Raw genomic sequence first — 26,127 nt, forward strand, 5'->3', positions numbered from 1 at the left:
ACCTGTCTGTCACCTGGACAAAGGAGCATACCATTTAGTAGCTCGGTTTGTTCACTCATAGAAATAGTATGATGGAATTGTCTATGTGAAGGTAGATGGAATGGGGGTACCGAGGTGCCTAAGAAATGGAATACCTTGGGAATACCTCAAGTAGGAAACATGATAGGCCAAGACTTTGGGAACACTAAGGGAAAGAAGAAGGTAGAGTGACAATTTAGTGTTAAAATGAGCACATGTCACTCCTATCTGGATATGCTCTTTCCCATGCTAAAATCCTGAGAAATTCTGTGTGGTTCTGGTAGAAGGGAACTGTCTTTCTCAAAAATATTTATTATTCCAAATAAATCAATAATACTTTAAACAGCATAACAAAGCAAATTCTGAATTCTCAGCCAGTGTGGGTGGAGAGTTATTTTGGACCGAGAGGTCATTTCTTCCTAAAGTCTGCTCCCAGGAACAGTTCCCATAAGCAGATCCTGCTTTTTATGTCTTCTTTCCAACACTCCTTTTAAATTAATTATCAATTAGTTTTTAAACATTTTTGCACTTTTGCTTTCTTTCATGTTCCTCAAACTGCTGAGGTCAGGGATGAGATACACTGGGCTTCTGTGATTCAAAATCACTGGGGAGGGGGCTCCTGGGTGGCTCAGCCGATTAAGCGTCCGACTTCAGCTCAGGTCATGATCTCATGGTTCATGAGTTTGAGCCCCGTGTTGGGCCCTGTGCTGTCAGCTCAGGGCCTACAGCCTGCTTCGGATTCTGTGTCTCCCTCTCTCTCTGCCCCTGTCCCGCTCATTGTCTGTCTGTCTGTCTGTCTCTGTCTGTCTCTCTCTCCCCCTCTCTGTCTCAAAAATAAATAAATATTAAATTTTTTTAAAACTCACTGGGGAGGACCAAAGCAGTGTCGTTGACAGAGCTTTCCCTTTCTAGTTACAGTCCTTCATACTTGAAGAATAATCTGTGAGCTCTTTGGCAGTGATGCCTGGAATCTGCAGGTAAACTATGTTGCAGCAACCTCAGCATCTGAAAGTATAACCCCCAAACATCTGAGTTTGGACAAGCTGTACAAAGTTAAGATAGTCTTAAATGCGGCAGGGAGGGAGAAGTACCTCAGAGTTGAGGAAGCTCAAATCAATTCTAGCCTAATGTATTCACCCCGAGCACATGCCCCATCTTTTTAAAAAGAACTCTTTTCAGCCATGGTCTCTATGCACTTGGGATTGAACTTCAACTAGTTTATTTTCAAGCATGCTTCTAACTTGGCACAGCTGTGGGAAAAATCCCATAACTGAGCCATCTGGGTTGGATAAAAGAGGGAGTTTTTCTATTGATTTCTCACATTTTGTTCCTTTTTTGTTTTTAATGGGGGAAAATCATTATGAAATAACCAAATTATTGCATAATGTTAATGAAAGGGGAGAAATCTTTTCAACTCTACACTGTTTCTAAAGAATTCTATATTGGAAGTTCTCTCTGTTGTCTCTGAAATGTGGTATAGAATGAATGTTTTGGGTGAATTGACTTGAGTGAATAATAATGGTCAGAAAATAAAGTTCTCTTTGGGTGGTCTGAAATTCAGCAGTGTTTATTTCTTTTCAGACTCAGCAAAGATTCCTCCCCCCGCCCCAGGGAAGCATATTTTAGCATTTAATGATCTGGATTTACTTAGTGTGGTTATAATTGAAATCATTAGGCATATATAATTTTTCATTTTTTCATAAAGACCAGCATTAATTGCTTTATTACTCAAAGAATCTGAAGTTAAGAAATGTTGGAAAATTGTTTAATCTCTGATAACTTTGAGAACAATTTGACAAAATAGACTATTTTAGATGTTAGAAACTGTTGTTTGCAGTCCAGAGTTACTTGTTTGAGTCTTGCATCAATTCAGACCTTAGAATTAAGAAACTTTTAAGTAAAAGTCTTCCTCCGTACTTGCTTCACCATGGGTACTGGGAACATGATGAGGAACAGGATGCTTTCTGTCCCTGTTAGTTGTTACAGTCAGAAGACAGGGGCAGATGTTATAGAAACCGTTGCTCAGATATGCTACAAAGAAAAAGTATGGTGCACAAAGATTGTATATGACCTTTAGAGGCGGCAGAGTTAGGGAAGGCTTTCCTTTAGAACTGAAGAAATTTCATTCACACAAAGCCAATATATAGTATATAATATAACATGAAATAGTAGTAGTTACATGGTAAATCAAACATTATGCTGGTAATCAACTATTTCTTATCTTTTACTAATCCCTCCCATGAAAGCTTCTTGGCAGCAGGAACACCTTGACATCAGAGTTTATGCCTATTTCATGTCAGAGGGCTTTGTTTATAAAAGGCCCCGAGTAATATTTCTCATTAATATAGCACATAATTTTTCTATCATGCTAGTGTAATTTAGTAGTTGTATCATTTAACATACATTACTGTTAACATCATTGTTGTTATAATATCACATGGGTCCTAGCATAGAAAGAATAATTTATACAAAGATACAATTTAAGAAAAATATTTTGGGGCCACCTAGGTGGCTCAGTCGGTCGGGTGTCCAGCTTTGGCTCAGGTCATGATCTCATGGTTTGTGAGTTCAGGCCCCAGCTCAGGCTCTGTGTTGACAGTTTAGAGCCTGGAGTCTGCTTCTGAATTCTGTGTCTCCCTCTCTCTCTTTGCCTCTCCCCCATTTGTGCCCTCTCTCTCTCAAAAATAAACATTAAAAAAATTTTTTTAAGAAAAAATATTTTTTAATTAATATGCCATTTACTGCTATTGCCTTGACTCATAAATCTACAGCAAGATCCCTTCCCCCAGAACATTATGTCTCACTATATATTTGGAGCCTGTCCATCACTCTCAGTTTCTGTGATGGAAATGATGAGGATTGTTTTACAGTTGCTGTTGACTTTTTGTTTGCTTTATTTGGGCATTTAAATCAATTTCATTGTCTAAGAATGTAAATCATAAAAACTGGTTTCCTTTAAAAATGTTAAAAGATTATGAAATGAGACCTACTTTTCTTTTGGCATCAAGGGTAGATAAATGCATACCTATTAAATGGAGCATGGTCTTTTGATAGTAAATTTAGCCTATGGGTATATTCATTTTACAGTGTTCACTCAGGCTTAAAATATCCTCTAATGCCTTTGAGAGAGTAAAGTGAAGAACGCCATCACGTGACTGTCTGGGTTTCTGAAATGCTAAAGCTTTGTATAAGCCTTATGGATTTTGAGTAATAATAAAGCAAGTGCTGGCTTGTTAAAAAAGATAATCTGATCCATCCACTATATAAACCAGAATGTAATTTTAGATACTATGGTTTTACATCACAGATGATTCCATAATCTCCAAAAGAACTTGCCCAATTATAAGAGTATATTTTCTTGGAATATAAATTCATTTTGATACTTAAATGATTTTAAGATTCCATTTGAGGAATCTTTTACTTACAAATATTGTATTTTCAATTAAAATATTCACATTTCTCTAGTTGTGAAAAATATAGTGCATAAAGGGTTCCAAGATTTAAATATGACTGCCATTTCATTGTGACCGCTTTCAAAAGAAGTTGATTACCAAATAGTTAGGAAAAATGGAAGTTACAGTCTTGCGTATAGTTAGCCCAGTTTACTAATTCTTATACTAAATGTTTTTGAGCATCTTTTTTGTTCCAGGTACCATAGTAGGCATCAGGTATATTCTTAAGAAACAAAACAAAGTTTGCAAAACAGACCATCGAACAACCTTTCTCATGTAGTATTCCCACTGACGTTTATGTGCTTAATTCTTTGGATATCTTGGCCTCCCACTCAGAATATATCCACTTCAATCTTTGCGCAGATCTCTAACAAGCTTCTGTGTCTGACTTACTGGTCTACTGGAAGTAGAAAGGGATTGCCGCTGAAGCCATACGTACTGACAGTGCAGGTGATAATGACCAAATTCACACAGACAGAGCCACATTTGGCAAGGGATCACAAAAATAATTTCAAGTAGTATTTCTCTGGCCCTGCTCCAATCTGCTGCATGAGAACATCAAACCTTCCTATCCTCCAGATCCTTCTGAGAGTCCCCTGAAGGTGTCCCAACCAGAATTTCTTAGCATGGCAGTCCTCTTCTCTGTTTTCAGGGCACTGTGGAGGTATCACCCATCACCACCACAGGGCATTAACCGTGCTGCGCATGGCAGCCGACGGCGCTGTGACCGATGCGAACCTCATGCTACTCTGGCCCTGCTTTCTCAGTCTCCACAGAGATTAGAGTTCAGCCTTTCATGTTAGGGTAGGCTCAGCTGCTATAATTGTAATGTGTAACAAAAATTCAACAGCTGAAGGAATATAGAAGTTTATTTCTCTCTACCATAACAGTCCACCTTAGGTGTTCATTTTGGCAACAAATCTTGTGCTGTCGTTCAAGAACTGGGGGGAGGGGGGCTCTGCCTGTCTTCAACACACAGCCTCCAAGGTTGCCCTGCTCTCTGCCCTTCCAGCCCACAGGAAAGGGGAAGAGCCTAGGGGGGAGATACCCCCACTTCTCAAAAGCCTCGGCTCACATTCGGTTGGAGAGAATTGGCCCCACCTCTCTGCAAAGGGCCGCTTCCCAGTCACATTTCTGCTATGACAGCAAGCTGTCACCTTCGTCTCCCTCTTGTTGCACTGTCCTAGACCTAGACCGCTGGCGGCCTCCTAGATCTAACCTCCAGAGCAGCTGAGGGCATCCTCCATCACGTGATCTGCAGCATCTCTACCCTAGTCTGCCCTCTTTCCCATCCAGATCAACAGCTTGTCTAAACCTTTACCATTGTCCCCAGATCCACCCTCCTTGCCACTCACACCAGCCTGAAAGGTTGGTGACCTGCCCCCTAGATACGGGGCCCTAGCTGTGGTCCTCTCCCCGACAAGCCACTCTTTCCTTCCATCCCAGTGGAGGACACATCTCTACCTCTGTCTCAAGCTCACTCTCCTTCCCAGTGTAATTCTTTTCTATCTCCTGTGGGATCTTGTTCCACTAAATATTCCTGCTTTCTCTGAAGAGAATCTTCTTATCTTGCTGGTAAAGTTTTCAATCGTTGAGAGTGTAAACATGCTTTCTTTTGCTTCATGCTGTGTGTGTGTGTTGGTTTTTTTTTTTTTTATTGCCCCTCTTTTTCCTTTTTAAACCAGATCTCTTAAAAGACTAGTGTATGTTACCTGCCCTGTCTGCATCTCCTGTCTAGTGTCCAGCCTTTTGCAATCCTTACAGAAAAGGAGCACACTGAGCTGTGTGCAGCCCACGTTCATTCAACAACTCGTCAACATGTACTCCTGAGCTCGATCTGTGCCAAGCACAGGGAATTCAGCAGTGAACAAAATAAAGGTCTTTGTCCTCCTGGAGTTTATATTCTAGTAGGGAAAGGCAAAAAGTAAACATCTATCTGTTAGGTGTGTCAGTGATCTGTGGAATGTTCTAAAGACAAAACGGAGTCAGGATATAAGGGGGCTAAAGAGGACATGGATATTTTAAAAGACCTCATAGGTAAATATTTGAGCAGAGATCTGAAGCAAGTGAGAAAGCAATCCACGTGGATAACTGGAAGGAGAGCATTTCAGGCCAAACAAAACAAAACAAAAAAACAGCAAAACCTGTAATAAGGCCCTGAGCATATCTGCACATACAAGGGACAGTAAAAGGGCCAATATGACTGGAGCAGAACAGGGCAGGAAGGAATAGCAGATGAGGCCGGAGATGTAGCTGGTGCCAGATCCACAGGGTTTTCTAGACTAGGGTGAGAATTCTGATGGGAGCTGTAAGAGGGGCTTGAGCAAAGGAATGACATGATTTTGGTTTTGCTTTTGTTTTTTTTTAGTTGACTTATTTATTTTGAGAGAGAGAACACGGGGAGGGGTGGAGAGAGAGAGAGAGAAAGAGAAGCCCAAGTAGGTTCTGCACTGTCAGCACAGAGCCTGACCCAGGGCTGGAACTCATGAACCACGAGATCATGACCTGAGCTGAAATCAAGAGCCAGATGCTTAACCAACTGAGCCACCCAGGAGCCCCTTGTTTCTGTTTTAAGGAGAGACTCTGACTGCTGTATGCAGAATAGACCCCAAAAAGGCAGAGTGATCAGTTAGGTTGCTATCAGAATAATGCAGACAGGAGATGATGGTCATCTGGGCAGGGGAGGTATCTGTGGAAGCGGAGAGAAATCCATTCTGGGTAGATCAAAGAGATGACAGGCTAAGCAGTGCTGGCACCTTCCATTCGCCCCGCCAGTGGACTTTCCTCTCCACAGTCCACGTTTCTACACCTTGCTTATGGCCCAGGAGGCTGATCCATACAGACTGCATCATATCTGGCTTCCGTTTAGTTTGGCCCCTGAAAGGCTTGTGCAGAAGATCAGAAGGCAGGATGAGCATGAGGTCAGAGTACTGTTCTCCCAGTATCCTCCCTTCCTCCCTGCCACCAGGGGTTGGCTGTGACTGTCCACCTGAGGCGACCACTCTCCCCTACAGTTGCCCTCTCTGGATTCCAGGAAGCTTTCCCCTGTCCTCCCTCCTTCACATCCAGGGGTGATTCCAGTTCCTACTGTTGCTAACTCCAGGGTGCTTCAGTATCCTTTCATTGGGTTTCCTGAACCTTGCCCACAACTTTATAAATAGTCCCTTTAGTAAGATTTCCTCAGATTCTTACACTCTTGACTCATACTGGAAGCTAGGGCATCTAATGTAGTAAAAACAGCAGAACTTTTTTTTTTTTTTTAAGTTTATTTGTCCATTTTGAGTGAGAGACAGAGAGAGAGAGGGAGAGAGGGAGAGGGAATGATTGGGGGAGGGGCAGAGAGAGAGGGAGAGAGCAAATCCCAAGCAGGCTCCAAGCCATCAGCACAGAGACCAACTCAGGGCTCAATCTCACGACCTGTGACATCATGACCTGAGCCAAAGCGAGGCAGAGCTTAACTGACTTAACCAACTGAGCCACCCAGGCACCCCAGAACATTGTTTTTAATCACAGTTTTTTACTTGTTTGTTTTTCTTTTCCCTAGTAAAATGCTAAATCCGTGAGGACAGGAACTATCATACTCATGTTTCTATTCTCATAACATAAAGTAGGGTTTACTACAGTTGTATCAGTGTTATAGGTAATGATGCCACCTGAGTCCTTAAGAATTGTCTAAACTATGTTTGATATGAAAGATTTATCAAAAGTATGGTGTGTGTATATCCATCTCAGTGCTTATAGGTATAATCTTCACCTTGTTGGATAATTCAGTTCTCTGGGACCAAAGAGACTTTTAAGAAAAAGTTGGGTATACAGCTTTCTTATTACTCATCCTCATGGAGATATTTAGACAATGGTGTGCTGGTTTTACCAATTGTTTCTGAACTAGAAAGATACTGTACTATTTGTTCCCACTTTTCCCAAGAACATAAATTTTTACCAAATAAAGATGATGCCAATAACTTTTTTTCCCCAGGAACTTAAAAGGTGTGTGACTTATTAACTTAACAGTTAAGTTACTAACTTACATTTGCATAACATTTTAATAGTGACTATATTTGGTTATATACATTCATAAGATTACCAGTGTGAGGGGCTTCTCAGGGGCTCAGTCAGTTAAACATCTGACTCTTGATTTTGGCTCAGGTCATGATCTCATGGTTCATGCGTTCGAGCCCCGTGTCAGGCTCTGCGCTGGCAGTGCGGAGCCTGCTTGGCATTCTCTCTCTCGCCTTCTCTTCCTGCCCCACCCCTGTGTTCTCTCTATCTCTCTCTCTCTCACACACACACAAAATAAATAAACTTAAAAAAAAAAAAAGATTATCAGTGTGATCGTTTTCCTGCCAATTTTTGGTTTTAGTTTTGCATTTTGTTATTGATGTTTTCTGTTGATCTAAAGAATATTTTATCCTGGGGCGCCTGGGTGGCGCAGTCGGTTAAGCGTCCGACTTCAGCCAGGTCACGATCTCGCGGTCCGGGAGTTCGAGCCCCGCGTCAGGCTCTGGGCTGATGGCTCGGAGCCTGGAGCCTGTTTCCGATTCTGTGTCTCCCTCTCTCTCTGCCCCTCCCCCGTTCATGCTCTGTCTCTCTCTGTCCCAAAGGTAGATAAACGTTGAAAAAAAAAAATTAAAAAAAAAAAAGAATATTTTATCTTTATTCTTCACATGCTTAATTATACTTTTATAGTTTTGTGACTTGTTTTTTTTTTTTTTTTTTTTTGACCTTGACTTCTTCCTTGCTATTTCCTTGGAGCAAAACCTTAAACAGTAAGCTTCATGGCCTTGAGGTGTAATTTTAATAAAAGCTGTGCTGAGTAATCATTTGGTATAAAGTCCCAACCAAATCCATTAATAGAAAAATAAGCAATGTCTTTTCAAGGTTAACTTTCTTTCTGGTTGCTCACACGAATAATACACACTTATTACATTCATTTAATTATTGCCTGCTATTATAATTTAAGATCCATATTTCTGGTAAGGACAACCAAAAAATAACCTTAAGTTTAAGAGCAAATTATCAAAGAATTTGTTCATTAAGGACAAATTTATATACCATGGGGTTTTGCTTATATAAAATTGTTGTTAATCCAGGAAAATGTCCAGGAATACCCTCTTGACTGGATACTTTGTTGTGTTTTAACTAAAAAGACATGGCTAGGGACTCCTGGGTGGCTCAGTCAGTTGAGCCTCCAACTCCTGATTCAGCTCAGGTCATGATTCCAGAGTCGTGAAATCAAGCCCCCTATCAGGCTCTGTGCTGAGCATGAAGCCTGTTTAAGATTCTCTCTCTCTCCCTCTGCCCCTTTCCCCTGCTCACACTCTCTCTAAAAGAAAAAAAAAATCTATTTTTAAAAGGCATGACCTTCTTTTTCTCCTTTTTTTATTTTTGACATTACTAAATATAAAGTGGGGTTTTTAAAGAGATAAACATTACATTCTTTAAAGCACTTTTATTTTGTGGATTTAAAATTAATAACTTCATTTGGAAACTGAGTAAGCACTTGATTGAAGCGAGTGTGCGCTTGAAATCTGGGACGTTTAGCGGTTCTCATTCATTAGAGAACTAGTCATTTTGAGGTATCACCAGTCACTCTCCGTGCAGTCCCCTTTTCCTCTCTCTTCTCCTCTATTAACCAGTAAATTATGACTACTTGGGGAGTTGTTATCCATTTGGAAACTCACAACGGTAACAGCGGCGGGAAATAGTGAAATAACGAAAAGTAACAAGCACCGACTTAAATAATTTTACCTTGCTGAAAGTTTCCTAAGCTTTCTAGAAGAGAGTCAATTTAAGCCTCCTCTTTCCTGGGCAAGAAGGGAACAGTTTACCCTGAAATCCCCGTGTTGAGTACAAGGAGGGGGGCGGGGGACCGAAAAGATCTGGTCCGAAGGCCGCTGCGCACTGAGAAGCCGCCCCCTTGATAGACTTGTTCCTACTCCTGCCATTTCTTAGCTCACCGGCCAGATGCGGCTTGATTATTTAGGCCCCTCAGGAAAGTAAGAGGAGTTTACCGTCTTGTCTCAAACTCTGGCCCATGCAGCGCTCGGGTCTCCTCCAGAGTCGCACCGTGGGTGGACCGGTGGGGCCCCTCGGGAGCCATTTCTTTTGTAATTGGCTCGGTTTTTTTCAGTAAAGAGTTGTATAGTTTTAAAAAATTAAAACTCCTTAGATTCTTTCTAGCTGTATAAAACCTCATTCTTCTGTTTGCAGCCTTTTCTTTCTTTTCTTTTTGGGGAGAGGCATATAGTCAATCAGGGTACAAGCTAACCCTCTGAATACAGTTGAGAGGTCAAAGTGCTGAGTTAGTGTTTGGCTCTGGAGGGGCAGGTGAATCAGAGCTTGTCAGAGCATCACTTAACTTAAAAAAAGGAGGGGCAGGAGAAAGTATACATAAGATGAAAATCCCCATATTTGGACAAAAGCTTGGAATTGGTGGCAGTGAGAGATTTTAGAGAACCCATGAAAAGTGAACAACTAAAGAGTACATTTGGGCTGTTTTGTTTTGTTTTTTAATTTGAGATGATAATTGTAAATCCATTGCTTTGTTTTTCAGATATAGATAAGATGCCCTATTTGCTTTGGGCAATTTTTTTAAGCTTTCAGGAGTCTATACATTAGAGTAAATTGGTATGATTTCTATTTCATAATACATTGCTTCAAAAGTTATTCGTGGCTATTTTTAATTGATTTGTCCATGTAAATAGAAAACCATAAAAGCCACTTGAATTGTAATTCATTTCTATTGTCTATGGAATACCCAAACAAGCTTCTATATTAAAACTAAATAGTAGGTCAATTTTCTAGCTATTTATAGAGACCTAAATTTTTTTGTCCTCTCATTTAGAAGAGAACAAGGGAAGCAGTGGTTATTCTTGGATTTCACATTTAGCCAATCCTCACAAATTCTTTCTCTACATAGTATAATTGATTAATAGCACCAAATCCAGGGTCAGAGAGCCTGGATTCATATTCCGGCTAAATGACCTTGAGCAAGTCATTTCACCTCTCTCTGTCACTGTTTCCTTATCTATAGTGGAAATAATTATGTTTCCTACCTTGTAATATTGCTGTGGAGAGTAAATTACTTAATATATGTGATATAGTTAGTGTAGTCCCAAGGCCATAGTTGGCATGGTTTTACATATTAGCTATTATTATAATATTGAGCAGGAGAGCAGAGATTTTAATCCTTAATGAAAATCCAACCTACTTGAGCGATAAGAGAGTTTGTGTACTCAAGTAGGTGGAAAAGTATAGTCGGGGAAATGAATTCAAGAAAATTAATCTGGTAGCATTCAATGAAAAGGATTGGTATAAAGAGACACTGGAGTCTCAGGGACCAGTTAGGATGCTCTATTCCAGGAAAGAGGTAAAAACGTCTTGAACTACTATCTCAGTCCATCCAGATTTCTGGAACAAAAACACCATAGACTAGGTGGTTTATAAACAACAGAAATATATTTCTCACTGTTCTGGAGGTTAGGAAGTCCACGATCAAGGCAGGTCTGATTTCTGGTGAAACCCACTTCTTGGTTCATAGGTGGCCATTTTCTCACTGTGTTCCCACATGGTGGAAGGCATGAGAGATCTCTTTGGAGGCCCTATTAGAAGAACAGTAACTCCATTTATGAGAGCTCCACCAACACAACCTCATCATCTCCTGAAGGCGCCACCTCCTAATACACATTTGGGGTTAGGATTTCAACATATGGATTTGAGGGGGAGGAGGACACAAACGTTCAGCCTATTGCAGCTGCCATTGTGGTGTTGGTAGAAGATGGAAAATGATATGTGAGAAGTTACAGGCTTACATATGGGGGAAAAGAATACACTAACTTGGGGTGCCTGCGTGGCTCAGTTGATTAAGCATCCAACTCTTGATTTTGGCTCAGGTCAAAATCTCACGGTTCGTGGGTTTGAGCCCCGCGTCGGGCTCTGCACTCCCTCTCTCTCTCTGCCCTTCCCCTGCTCACAGTCTGTTTCTCACTCTCTTAAAATAAATAAATAAACCTTTAAAAAATAAATGGTTAAGCATTAAAAAAGAGAGAGAGAATACAGTACCTGATTTTCAAACTGGGTGACTAACATTATGGATGTAATAAATCCAGGATCGTTCTTTGGTTTCTGAACAGTTTCTATATATTGAGAATTAAGGAATGTAAAATTTAAAAGACAAGTCAAGATTAAATGTGGTCATATCTTGTTATGCTGTTATTTATATAACAAGTAAATGGCTAATCGTCATCCATAAAGAAGCACGTTGATAAGAGTAAGATCTTTCAAAGAACTTTCCTCCAGTTAAGAAAAATCTATCCTATTGTGCTGATTCTTTCATTCAGATTCCTACATTATATTGTGTCAGGACTGGCAATTTGTTATTCTTTGATTCTTGTCTTGTATCCCAAGATTGTTGATGTTGTGATACGAGGAATTCAGACATAAACCTATCGAGAATTAAACCATCAACTTCCGTGCTTGGTCCAACTATAGATGTGGAAATATATATGTAATTATTCAGAGTTGCAAATAATTTTCATCTGTTATTTCATAAGTATTTTTATTATTTCCAGGTCCGATGGATGATGTACTGGATTGTTTTTGCTCTCTATACTGTGATTGAAACAATAACAGATCAAACAGTTGCTTGGTAAGTTCTAGCACTGAGAAAGGGCCAAACTATAGACACCTCATCAGGTGTCCTGAGTTCTTATCCTGCCCTTGGCTGGTAACCCGGTGAATTTGATCAAGTTACTTACTTATCCAGTATTTCACTTTCTTTATCTGGTTTCCCCATAAGAACATTACTTTCCTTACAGTACCCCCTCCAATTAAAGCAGCTCATGTCTCCCCTTGGGTTGCTCCCTGCCCTCCTCCCACACAGGTCCCAATATCTTGGAATACAAAAACTTAGTTGTCATCACCCTTTTTCCACAGGATGACTTGAGGCTATTTTTATCACTTCCTAAATGACTCCCTCTTTGAAGCCCACAGCATCTGATTCTAAACTCCCTCCCCATCCTTAAAACTCTCAACTACAAACATTCAAACTGGATGACGTCAGCATCCACGTGGACGCCCACTCACCACCAGCTCCTTGGCTGCTCTGTTCCAAATAGCTGAGACAAAATTAAAGCATGTTTGTACCCTCAAGGATTTAACATTTTATCAAGAAGTGATACCAAAGGGAACAATTTGAATCTCCTGTGCCATATTTCACTGGTGCGTTTCCATCTAAACCTTACCATCACTGGAGAAGTCCTCCTTTCAAAATCTTTAAACTTCATACCTTGCCAGTATCCTAAACTGCCCTCGCTGCATAAACCTTCAGCCTAAATTAGCCTTTCTTTGTTTCCTTTCCTGGGCTACAAATGCAGCACCCCCAGAACATCATTCAGCTGCTCTCATGTAGGTACCAGTTTGACCCTCCCCATTCCCTTTACTTGCTGCTTCCCTGCCCTCCTGTATCTGTTTCAGACACTTGCTGTTCTCTCCTTTAAACTGTCTTTCTGGCTTTGCTATTCGCATCGTATTCTCACAGCACATTAGGTCATATTGGATTGCTAGGAAAAAAATAAAGAAGTCACCAGACTTTACCGTTCTTAACAACTTGCCCTTATTTATGAACCTCTCTGTGTCTGCAGCCATCTTTCTCTTCTGACTTGAAATGTGAGTTATTCTTCCTCTGTCCCATAGCTCATTCATTTACCTGTTAAGTGTTTGTGGAGAGTTTTGGGGGAGGGTTTTTTGTGTGGTTTTAAATGGCAGAACACAGATTTCAAACCATGCTAGGTCTCTTAAGTTTCCAAGTTCTCTTTTTCAAGACTTCTCATATTTTCCTGATTGCAAATGTCACCTATATATATTATTAAGAAGCGAGTGGTGTACAAAAAGTTTACTGTGAATAGCGAAAGCCCAGAAACTCCTCTGTAACTGCGCCATGGTAAAGACCCTTTGTTGACTACACAACAGCTTTTCCTTACTGCCCTGGACCCGTCTGCCTCATCAGAAGAGCCCAGATTTGTTCAGTTAAACCATGTATCTTAATAATCTGTGTCCCAGGGGCGCCTGGGTGGCGCAGTCGGTTAAGCGTCCGACTTCAGCCAGGTCACGATCTCGCGGTCCGTGAGTTCGAGCCCCGCGTCAGGCTCTGGGCTGATGGCTCGGAGCCTGGAGCCTGTTTCCGATTCTGTGTCTCCCTCTCTCTCTGCCCCTCCCCCGTTCATGCTCTGTCTCTCTCTGTCCCAAAAATAAATAAACGTTGAAAAAAAAAAATTAAAAAAAAAATAATAATAATCTGTGTCCCATGGGATGCTAGCCCCTGTGGTATATTGTTCACTTTTGCTGTGGCAGCAAACAACCCTAAAGTCATGATGGGTTAGAAAAACAAACATTTATTTCTTGCTCAACTTATGTAAGGGCAAAAGGTTGGCTGCAGCTTTGCGGGGCCCAGTTCAGTTTTAAGTGTCTTCTCGTTTCAGGCCCAAGGCTGAAGGAGCAGCTGTTTCATGGCAGAAAGCAAAAATTTAAAGCAAGAGGTTGGGGGTGTTGGGGTGAGGAAGTCAAAGGGCATTTAAAGCTTCTGCGTGCATGTGATATGTCACACTCACATTATGTTGGCCAGAGTAAGTCACATGGCTAACCCCGCAGTCATTCCTCGAGGAAGTGCACTCAGCCCGTAGGGAAAACACTGCAAAGTCACATGGAAAGGGGCATGGGTAGCTGACACTAATTCCCAGTCTAACACAATGGTAATTCCATTCCCCTTACAAGTGAATGATTGTCTGCCAAGTGCCGTTTTCCGGCCAAATGAGACTGGAAGGGGAGTTTTGGGGGGAGTGTTGAGAAAGAGAAGGACATGTGTTCATGGGGTAACTTTGTGCCCTTGGAGTATTACAAAGCTTCCTCCTGGCACTTGGAGAGATGTCCAGTACTGACGCCCCCGTTGGGCTCTGCAGAATGGTGGCTGGTATACCTTACTGCCGTGGTCAAATGCTGTTAATGTTCTCTCTGGACTGCTACAGTCAGCGGTCAGCTTGCCTATGGTTGCTTATACAGTTGTAGTAGAAGTTTCGGAATCTCAGCAGGGATCAGGTCACTCTTTGGTTAACTGATTTATAGTTAATGAAATTAATTTGTCAATTCAAACAGAGTTATTTCCTTAATCACTCACTTTTACATGTGAAAACTTAATACAATGACTGAACTTTCTTAAAAGAAAGGGTGTGGGTGTGTGTGTGTGTGTGTGTGTGTGTGTGTGTGTGTGTGTGTGAGAGAGAGAGAGAGAGAGAGAGAGAGAGAGAGAGATTGATTTCCTCATTGTAGTTTATTTTCACCAGTGGTTTTTTCGAATTTTTTCTTGTTAGGTTCCCCCTGTACTATGAGCTTAAGATTGCTTTTGTCATATGGCTGCTCTCTCCCTATACCAAAGGAGCAAGTTTAATATATAGAAAATTCCTTCATCCACTTCTTTCTTCAAAGGAAAGGGTAAGATCTATAAATCCATAAATCATTTGTTAGAAATGGACATCATCACATGTTTTGTGCTATTAAACAAGTAAAACTATTATATCTTCGGGGAAAAGTCCTTGTTTTTGGCTTGTTGACACTATTGTTAAATAAAATTTATACCCATGAGTTTGTTTGTTTTTCCCCCAGGAGATTGATGACTATATTGTACAAGCAAAGGAGCGGGGCTATGAGACCGTGGTAAACTTCGGGCGACAAGGTTTAGCTTTCGCAGCCACTGCTGCTGTCACTGCAGCGGTGAAGGTAATTGTTTATTTATGTTTTTTATTCAATGTCACATTAAGTCAATGGACAAAGTAGGGTGGCTTTTTATTCTAGATCATTATAAACTTTTGGCAGAATTTTGCTTTGCTTATTTTTGTAATGTAAATGTAAATGATAATTTAAAAAACATTTTAATGCATGTGTTTTATAACTGCTCAATCTTCTGAAAGTCTTAACTGATCACAAAATGAGAGCTAGTTAATATATAAAACCATACCTGAAGATGTCATTTTGTCATAATTTTCCTACTTTATAGCCTTAAAATAAGGTTGAGTAAATCACCTATAGTAAAGATGACCATTCTTTCTTTCCCTGTCTCTGGTCTCTCTCTCTCTCTTTCTCTCTCTCTCTCTCTTTCTCTCTCTCTCTCTCTCTCTCTCTCCCGATGGCAATATCTTGGTAGGATTTCTGGCTTACTCCTGCACCCCTACTTCAACCAATTTGAGGTAACTGATTATTCAAAATAAGGCATGAAAAAATTCTGTTCTTAAAACTTGAGATTTTACTTAGCCAGTTACTAATGTCATGTGTTGTGTTTTTTTGCAAGTGAAGTTATCAAATGTATGCCTTCTGTGAAAACTTGCGTTATGGCTTTTGGATTTCTTTGCATGTAGTAATTAGTGTGGTTTATTTTGAATACCATAGCGTAATTGATTTTGGTGTGTAGTATATGGAAAGAAAACAGGCTTCAGATCCCGAAAATGCTGAGTGTGACTTTTTAAATAACTATTGGTGATTTACTTAACCTCTGTGTTCACTGGTTGCTTCATGTATAAAAGAGGGGTAATATACCTGTCTGCCAGAGCATATGAAAAAGCACAGTGCTTGCCAAAACATAGTAGGAATATCATGTGTGTGTGTCTCTCTTTCAAGTGAAAATTTGAGTTTGTTGCTATGAAGTTAAATTGAGATTAAATAGTATTCCAGCTTCTGAGTTAGACTTTTTCAACTTGGTTATCTTGAACTAAAATAACAATGCTATGGAAATAAATATTCTAAGTGGTGATTCTGCATAATAGCAATGGTGATGGGATATAAAATGTCGGTGGGGTTTCCAGAATGATCCTTAATTTTTCAGAGTGAACTTTGGCTCAAGTACAATTAATATGATCAACAAAATTAAAAACCAAAATTATATTCGGGGCACCTGGGTGGCTCAGTTGGTTGAGCATCCGACTTCGGCTCAGGTCATGATCTCACAGTTTGTGAGTTTGAGCCCCACGTCAGGCTCTGTGCTGACAACTCAGAACCTGGAGCCTGCTTCAGATTCTGTGTCTCCCTCTCTCTCTGCCCCTCCCCACTTGTTCTCTCTCTCTCTCTCTCTCTCTGTCTCTCTCTCTCTCTCTCTTCCCCCCTCTCCCCCCTCCCTCTCCCTCTCTCTCTGTCTCTCTCAAAAATAAACATTAAAAATCTAAATTATATTCAGATTATATCCCCAGAAGTGTTACATTCAGAATTAAGTGTAAACTTATTAACTATGCAGCCCTAGACATATAAGACAACTGTATCATTAATGATTATTAACTATCAGCACTTTAGTGAAGAATAGTTTACCTGTTACCTGGCTTTTAAAGGCTTTTTCTTTTATTAGTATAGATATACTAAAAATTTTAATCTTATTGGACTGTTATCCATTGTAAAAGAAGTTCATTTGCTTTTTTTTCTTGCTTAATGAGAATACATTCCTGATTTCCATGTGTCCTAAAAAAGAGCATCCAAGAGACATAATATTCAACAACTAGAAATTCTACCATAAGACCACAGATGCAGTTATTGAAGAAATAATACAATAATATTTCCCAGAACTGAAGGACATGATTTCTAGATTGAAAGAACCCACGGGGCCTCTGGGTGGCTCAGACAGTTAAGCATCTGACTCTTGATCTCATCTCTGGTCTTGATCTCACCTTGGGAGTTCAAGCTATGCCCTGGACTCTGCACTGGGTATGAACCTTACTTAAAAAAAAAAAAAAAAAAAATAGAAAGAGCCCACAAAGTACCCAGCACAATGAATGAAAAAAAGACTGACTGTAAGCAAGGTCATTGGAATAGTCCAGAGACACTAGAGACAAGGAAAAAGTGTTTAAAGATTCCAAAGATAAAAAGTATGTCACATCCAAATGACCAAAAATCGGAAAGGCATTAAATTTCTGAATAGTGACAATGGAAGCTTGAAGACCAAAGAATAATACCATCCGTGATACCATAATTTTCACCCTCACATTCTGAAACAGTCAAGCTCTCAGTCATGTGTGAGCTTAGAATCAATCTAATTTTTTTTTAAAGCATGCAAAGTCACAAAATTTACCTCCTATTCATTCTTTGTCAGGGTAGATATGCTCTGCCACAATTAGGGAATAATCCATGAAGAAGGAAACCCATGGTATCAGGAGATAGGGTATCTAGCACTGAAGGGAGGGGACAGTACTTCCTAGAATGTACATCTACATAGCAAGTCAAGTGCAATTGGCCGAAATTGGATGTGATGGATGCAGGGTGCCAGGAGAGGTATCTCAGGGGAATGTATGAGGATGAGAGTATCTAATAGGTTTAACCCTATGCAGGGATGATACTTAAATTAGTCAGCACATGCTACAGCCAGTCAGAAGACACTGAACACCACGAAAAATATACTGGAGGCAATGTGAAGAGGGAGGCATAGCATGACTAATCAAAGGAGTATTTTAAAAACGGGATAATTGTTGACTCTGGAAAATAACAAAAGTTATATAAGAAAGGAAGTGTAATAATGGAGCATGACTAGGCCCAGCAGCAAGCAGCATTTATATCAGAATCATGAGAACACAGACTGTAGATTGAACAACTGTGATTTTGCACTCTCAGGAAGGTGGAGGAAGGAGAAAAGGAAGTGGAAGAGAAAGAAAATCCTCACCTGTCATCTAGGAAAGTAAAGGGTTTGATTTTTTTTTTTTTTTTAACATTTATTTATTATTAAGAGACAGAGAGGGACGCCTGGGTGGCTCAGTTGGTGAGCATCCGACTTCGGCTTAGGTCATGATCTCACAGTTCGTGAGTTCGAGCCCCACGTTGGGCTCTGTGCTGACAGCTTGGAGCCTGGAGCCTGCTTCGGATTCTGTGTCTCCCTCTCTCTCTGCCCCTAACCCACTCGCGTTCTGTCTCTGTGTCTCTCAAAAATAAATAAACATTCAAAAAAAAAAAAGAGGCAGAAACTGAGCATGAGCATGGGAGGGGCAGAGAGGGGAGGAGACACAGAATCTGAAGAGGGCTCCAGGCTCTGAGATGTCAGCACAGAGCCCGATACGGGTCTCAAACTCACAAACCCTGAGATCATGACCTGAACCGAAGTCAGACACTCAACCGACTGAGCCACCCATGTGCCCTGGAAAGTAGAGGGTTTAAAGTGGTGCCTTCAAGAGGATACAGAGGAGAAGGGGACCAGGGACAAAACAAGAAAGCCTGTTGCTTTCCTTTGTTATAAAATGTACTTTTATTTGACTTTACAAATGAAGTATAGTTGATCCCTGAACAATAAGGGTTTCAACTGCCTGGGTCCACTTACATGCCAGTTTTTTTATCAATAAATTCAATACAGTCCTCTATATGTATTTTCTCTTCCTTAAGATTTTCTCAGTAGCATTTTCTTTTCCCTAGTTCACTTTATTGTAAGAGCACTGTACATAATACATGTAACATACGAAATACATGTTAATCGGCTGGTACTAGTGAGGTTTCCATTCAAAGGAGTCAAAACTTGTAGGCAGATTTTTCACTGCCCGGTAGTTGATGCCCATAACCCCCACGTTGTTCAAGGGTCAAATGGTACATGTATTATTACCCCCCCACCCCGCCACGAATATGCTTTCTCAGTTTAACATTTTTAAAAGCATCACTCAACATGATTCTATGGCAAAAACCTAAACATTAAATTTCCACTTGAAAAATTGCTTAGAAAATATGGACATTTTAGAACATTGTTTTAGGAAATGTAGAACCATACAAATTGCATTTTTCCTACTCAATTCAACACGTAAACGTAGTTTCTAGTCCTGCTACTCTGTGAAACACCTTCCTACATACATATTGTGACTATTTCATGGGATATGTGTTTTACTTTCACTTATGTTTATTGCTTCCAAACCCTCTATGTGGGGGATCAGAAAAATCCCCACTAGAGCCACCTGGGTGGCACAGTCAGTTAGGGTCCAACTTTTGATTTTGGCTCAGGTAATAATCTCACACGTTGTGGGGCCCCATACTGGGCATGGAACCTGCTTAAGATTCTCTCTTCTCCCTACACATCTTTCTCCACAAGCCTGCTTGCTTAATCCCCATTATGTTGTCTTATCCCCATCCCTTCCTCATTTGTTTTTATTTTATTCTTTGCTGCCATCAGTGTTTAGCATCCTGCACATTTATTCAACATCTGCTGGTTTAATGCCTACTGTATGGTCGGTGCTGGGGATGCAGCCGAGAACAAGATAGATATGGTCACTACTCTCACTGCCTGCTGTCTCGCTGAATGTCTGTTTTCATTAACTGAAAATTTTATCTCATCTTTGGTTGCTAAAAGCTTTCCCCTTGCCCTCCATTATTAAAATAAGCATTAACTCACAGAAATACTTTCCTTTAGAAAGGCTATAAAAGCAATCCTATACCTATATTTCTCTGCTTTCTTCTTTGTGATTCATGGTTTGTGTTTATCTATATATTTAGCATCATAAAACCACCTCTCCATTCAAAGGCAGGAAATAGCATACGAACCATTCATCTAAGTTACCACTGCAAATCAAATGCATGTCCCATAATTTGAATTCGTTTTGGAACTTTCCCTCCTTGTCTGTGATGTGGTGGTCCTTTTGTTATCAAGATCACTATATGTCAGGTAGCCCTCACCATTCTCAGCATGAACACTGTGAATGTTGGCTTCAGCCTGGATTTTATTCATTAGGAATAGTCATTAAATATGCCAAACATAGCATAATGTTAACACTATTTGCCTCAGTTTGTACTGTGCCTATTTTCGTGTAAGTGAAATTAGTTTCATCTCTGGAGATGTCAAAGAAAGGCCCTATGATGGAAGAAATCACTGAACCAGACACTTCATACTAAAGAGTAAATTGAAACTGAAATAGTAAATAGGTCAAGTTTAAGGAGAAACTCGAAGAAAGCCAGTAGTAAAGCTTGAGAATTAATTTATGATTTCTACAACATATAGTTTGTTAAAAATATCTTTCAGGCTAAAAATGATTGGACTCTTGGTATGACCTTTAAAGATCGGTAATACTCCCTGACTAGGATTCCCAAGTTGAACCACCTGAGCATGTTAAAGATGAAAATAGGAATCTAATCAGAACATTTATTACACTATAAAGCAATTTTCTGAAAATGTTACTCAGTTCTGTGACCTCATTACCAGGCATCTGTTCACAAGGTCAGTGTACAAGTTTATTTTGGCTGAGCAAAGCAGAGACATATGAAGGACCTTCAAGGATTTTGCTGAGGATGTTCAGCATTCCATAGCTTTCACATGAGAAATGCAGGTGGCTTTTGTACAGATGAGCAACATTACTACCAGATAAAGGGCCGATGAAGAAAAGTACCATTATAACGTCATATTAACCATCTCTGACTTTTCTCTGGCAGCCTTTTCTTGGCAAACTCTTTAGCAAATATTATTTTAAAAAATCAATTATCACAGAAATTAGAGCCTTCCAGGTAAAATTGCTAAAAGCTAATAAACTTTAAATGATGATGATGATGATTACGTCCAAATCCTGACATCTTGCTGTCTGCCTTAATGACTTTCTGTTTGTGAAAGGATTTGAGGATATTCACAGGCTTAGTATCATCCATTTAAAAAGAGAGCATTTGTACAGACAATGGAAAGAAGGGTCAAACTATTTTCCCTACAATCTAGGGAAGCAGAATGTTATAATGAATATTTAATTCACGAATAGTCTGGTTATCTGCATTTTCTAGCCCTGGTTCTGCCCTAATTAGTCATGAGATTTGGGGCAGATCATCTGCACTGATCTAAGTTTTAATTTTCTTACCTATAAAACAAAGAGGTGATACCTGACTTCTGAAACCTCTTCTAGTTCCAAAACAGTAGTTGGTTCTCTCACTGGGAGAAGATTTTGCCCCCAAAGGAACATTTGGCAATGTCTGGAGACATTTGGGGTTGTCACAACTGGGGTTGTCACAACTTGTGTCTAGGGGGTAGAAGTCAGGAATGCTGCTTAATATCCTGTGATCCAGCCCCAAATTATCCAGCCCCAAAACAGCAGCAGTGCTGAGACTGAGAAAGCCTGCTCTAAAGGTACAATGAGTCAGAAAAAATGGAAAGGACATATAAATATGTATAGATAGTTTGGTGTGGGCTACAAATAATATACTTCCTTTTTTATGTTTTTGTCTGTTACAGATGTTCTTTGATAAATATATATAGATATACATATATAATCTTTAATATTTATTTTTGAGAGAGAAGGACCACAAGTGGGGGAGGAGCAGAGAGAGGGGGAGACCCAGAATCCAAAGCACGCTCCAGGCTTTGAGCTGTCAGCACAGAGCCCAACACCAGGCTTGAACCCACGAACTGTGAGATCATGACCCCAGCCGAAGCTGGATGCTTAACTGACTGAGCCACCCAGGCGGCCCTTTATTGCTTTAATCTTAAAACCACTAAAATTTATTATTCACTTAACAGGAATGCAATCAATTCCATTCTAGGCTTAATCAGATTAATTCTCAAATGTCCTTAGAAGAAAAGGATTTTTCGCTAAAAACTTGGAAGTAACCTTGTCTGCATTTTAATGTAGTATGTCAGAGATCAACAAGAAATAGAGCGTATTCATTATTGAACAGTATAGTAAAAATTATTCTGTAAAAGCTTGCTTGTAAGATTACAAAGATTGTTTTTAAATTCTTAAAAAAAATAAGAGAAGAAGTTGAAGTTTTTACATAAAACCTAATAAGCTCAGTAAATTCTTATTTAACACAAAATATAATAATTTTAACAGTGTTTAACCAGGAAATGAAGTATTTAAACAAAAGCAGAATTAAAAAAAAAAAAGTAAATAAATAATAAAAAAAACAAAGAATTGTTTGGGAGTAGCAAAGTTGGAATTAGTCATACATACAGGGTCCCCTTTTACCACTTCTCAGCTGAAGAATATTTCCCAGAGGATGAATGTGTTAGATCTGAACCCAGGACCCCAACCCAGTCAGCCCCTTATAAGTGTTCTCATTTTAATTAATTAATTTATTTTGAGAGTAAGAAAGAGAGAGAGAGAGAGAGAGAGAGTGTGCATGCATGGGTGGGGCAGAGAGAGAGAGGGAGAGAGAGAGAATCCTTAGTAGGCTCCTCACTGTCAGCACAAAGCCCCATGCGGGACTCAAATTCAGGAACAGGGAGATCTTGACCTGAGCTGAACCATGAGAGTCAGGCAACCAACAGACTCAGCCCCCCCCCAGGTGCCCCGCATTCTCATTTTAAACGGATGTTCTGGGCCCATTCAAATTCAAACCCTGAGAACTTTGAGTCACCCAAAGGGTTTAGGAACACTGCTGCTGGTGATGATCATTTTTAATGTAAACTATTCTGCAAAAGTGTTCTTAATTATTTTGATTTTTGTGTTCTCATCGTAATCTTTCTGTTCCTTTCTCTTCGATTTTTAGGATCAATTTTAACACAAGCAGTGTACATGCAATTCTGTAGAGAATAGGACCTAAAATCTGAGATATTGACTTCCTTTGTGGATGGTAACTCCCTTCCTCCTTATTGACTAATGACTAAGACTACTGTTTCCACACATCTTTTGCTCCGCAAACTAGAACGTTTCTTCATTTTTCTTATACTTCTTGCTTAATACAGTGTAAACCAAATAGAAGAAAATAAAGCATTATTAATTTAAACAAAACCTCAGTACTTTTAGCATTGTTATTGACAAGCAACTATAAAACCTACTTGTTCCCTCAAAATAGAAAACAGTGTTTCTCTTAATGATGGGAGTAAGGGAGTGGATATAGGGAAGATGAGCAGGAAATAGATCAGAAATTCTTACAGTGCACACAATACAATTAAAACTTCACCATGGGGGCGCCTGGGTGACGCAGTCGGTTAAGCATCCGACTTTAGCCAGGTCACGATCTCGCAGTCCGTGAGTTCGAGCCCCGCGTCGGGCTCTGGGCTGATGGCTCGGAGCCTGGAGCCTGTTTCCGATTCTGTGTCTCCCTCTCTCTCTGCCCCTCCCCCGTTCATGCTCTGTCTCTCTCTGTCCCAAAAATAAATAAACGTTGAAAAACTTCACCATGAAACTAGAAAATGTTCATTCATTTGGAGAGTTGTAGCCAGGCATTGGAGGAAATTAAAAGAAACCAGGATCTCATCCAGTTTATAATAAATAGTATTCAAATCTAAGACAACAAACAAATAAAAACTTCACTATACCATCTATTTATGACTAATTTTTTAATATTAAAGAAATTGTTGAGAAAAAGAATAAAATCGCCCATCCCATCTGCCTAAACATCATACAGTTTCTATTTTTGCGTATTTTTGCTGCCTCATTAAACCATACTACTTGTAACTTGTAGTTGTACTTGTACAACTACATACTTGTAACTATATTATGGATGTGATTTAGAATTCAGAGGTCAGGGGGAGGGATTTCCACTTAACATTTTATTATGAACATAATTTCTTTGTTAGTAGACTTTTTTTGTGCTGAAGATATTAAAATTGGAGGGAATAGGCCTGCCTCTAAATGTGAATATTTTAGGGGCGCCTGGGTGGCGCAGTCGGTTAAGCGTCCGACTTCAGCCAGGTCACGATCTCGCGGTCTGTGAGTTCGAGCCCCGCGTCAGGCTCTGGGCTGATGGCTCGGAGCCTGGAGCCTGTTTCCGATTCTGTGTCTCCCTCTCTCTCTGCCCCTCCCCCGTTCATGCTCTGTCTCTCTCTGTCCCAAAAATAAATAAACGTTGAAAAAAAAAAATCGTTTAAATGTGAATATTTTAAAATTACACTTCTTTAAAGTGATCACATTGGATATTTATAATTTATGTCATGTTTCTGAAGTTCACAATACAGCATTCTCTCTTCACACATTAGTTCTATTCTGAGCCCCTGAGAACATATATAGTGGAAAACCCAGTTTTTTGAGGTGATAATGACTTTTGAAGTGTTGGGAGTCCTCAGAAAGTGTGTACAGCCCCCTTTTGCTTTTCCCTACAGTACTTGGCCTTCCTTTAAGTCTTGAGGACATTGATAATACCTGGGGCTACAGATTTGGTTACTTAAGAACTCCATTAAAATTCAGGCTGTAAATAGCTCATCCAGATACCTCAGGGTCGGTCATTGCTCACCTTTAATCTAAACCCCGCAGCAAACCCCTGGTGGATGGTGTAGTCGACCAGTATGAATACCCACGACCACACCTGGAGTTCACTGCCGAACCTCTCTTATCCAGGCCAGTGGGTACATTAAAACCCACTGCTGTCTATGGAGAACTCTCTAGCAATCAAGAGCAATGAAAAAGAAGCGGCATAAAAAGAATATTTAGTTTACTTATTACATGCTCACCATCAGTACCATACCAGTATGCTAGGAGATTGCAAGAAGCCTAAAATTAGTTTCTGAAATTCCTCCTCTGAAGACAGGATATACACAGCACAGCAATAGAACTAACAATAATGTGTGAGTTCATTTGTGAGGCATGCTCTAACTAATTTATTGATTATACTCGTTAAAGATACCAAAGTTTGTAGATGATATCATGTTTGATTCAGTGGCAGTTTGACTTACTTGCATTCTGAGATGTTCTTTCTTGAGGGAGAGGGTTTGGATGGTTACAGCCAGTCTTGGAAAGCACCTGAGTCAGATAGAGGGTGTCCTAGATGTGCATACCAGTTACCATCTGTTTGGCAGTAGGTAGAAAGCCAAGAATTGCTGTGAGGGGGCACAGAAATACAAAGGTGGGGTAGAGAAAATGACAGTTGTGAGCAAACAAAAGGGTCTGTTTCAGATGTGCACTGGTCATTTCCTTTTAGTGTGTCTCTGATGTCTTCTTTCACGTGTCTTTAAAGGGACATCTGATAAAGAGGAAGAAAGTACAATGGATTAAACCATAACAAGAGTATCTACTTATTTATTTATTATATTTCAAGTTTTTATTTAAATTTTAGTTAACATACAGTGTAATATTAGTTTCAAGAGTAGAATTTAGTGATTCATCACTTACATATGACACCCAGTGGTCAACACAGCAAGTGTTCTCCTTAATGCCCATCCCCCATATAGCCCATCCCCTGCCCACCTCCCTCCGGCAACCCTCAGTTTGTTCCCTGTTGTTAAGAGTGTGTTTCATGGTTTGCCTCCTTCTCTGTGTTTTTTTTTCCTTTCCCCTATGTTCATCATCTGTTGTGTTTCTTAAATTCCACATAAGAGGGAAATCATACAGTATTTTTCTTTCTCTGACTGATTTCACTTAACATAATACACTCTAATTCCCTCCACATTGTTGTGAATGGCAAGATTTTGTTCTTTCTGATTGCTGAGTAATATTCCATTGTACATATATACCACATCTTCTTTATCTATTTGTCAGTTGATGGACATATGGCATGACAAGAATGGAAAGATATATGGGACCCAATTATTTTTATTGAGGATGCAGACCCTTTAATTTAATCATTTCTTTTCACAATGTAAAAAATATAGTAGAAATACAAAGTCCAAGTGGGGTATAGGAATGGCCTTTGGTTCTGACATAATATGAATATGATATGAAGTAGAGTAGTTGAATGAAGATCTTTTTTCAGTGTAAAATACAGTAACGTCCAAATGTTTATAGTGCCTCAGCCTTTGAAATCTGGAAATTTAGAG

At 39.9% G+C, this 26,127-nt stretch overlaps 1 protein-coding gene across 2 annotated transcripts in view; it reads left to right on the forward strand.

The window, feature by feature from the left end:
- The window catches only part of REEP3 (receptor accessory protein 3), a 102,383-nt gene that overhangs the window by 61,008 nt on the left and 15,248 nt on the right, over positions 1-26,127 (forward strand). For both annotated transcript variants that reach the window (XR_015241620.1, XM_086679816.1), the window contains exons 3-5: positions 12,041-12,117; positions 14,834-14,954; positions 15,126-15,239. Coding sequence is in view for 1 of the 2 variants with exons in the window: in XM_086679816.1 (XP_086535942.1) it covers positions 12,041-12,117; positions 14,834-14,954; positions 15,126-15,239 (312 nt within the window). In the remaining variant the exon portion in view is untranslated. The remainder of the gene's footprint in view (positions 1-12,040; positions 12,118-14,833; positions 14,955-15,125; positions 15,240-26,127) is intronic.

This window comes from Puma concolor, chromosome D2 (assembly GCF_028749965.1).
Source record: "Puma concolor isolate L17-30 chromosome D2, mPumCon1.1.hap2, whole genome shotgun sequence".
Lineage (NCBI taxonomy): Eukaryota > Metazoa > Chordata > Mammalia > Carnivora > Felidae > Puma > Puma concolor.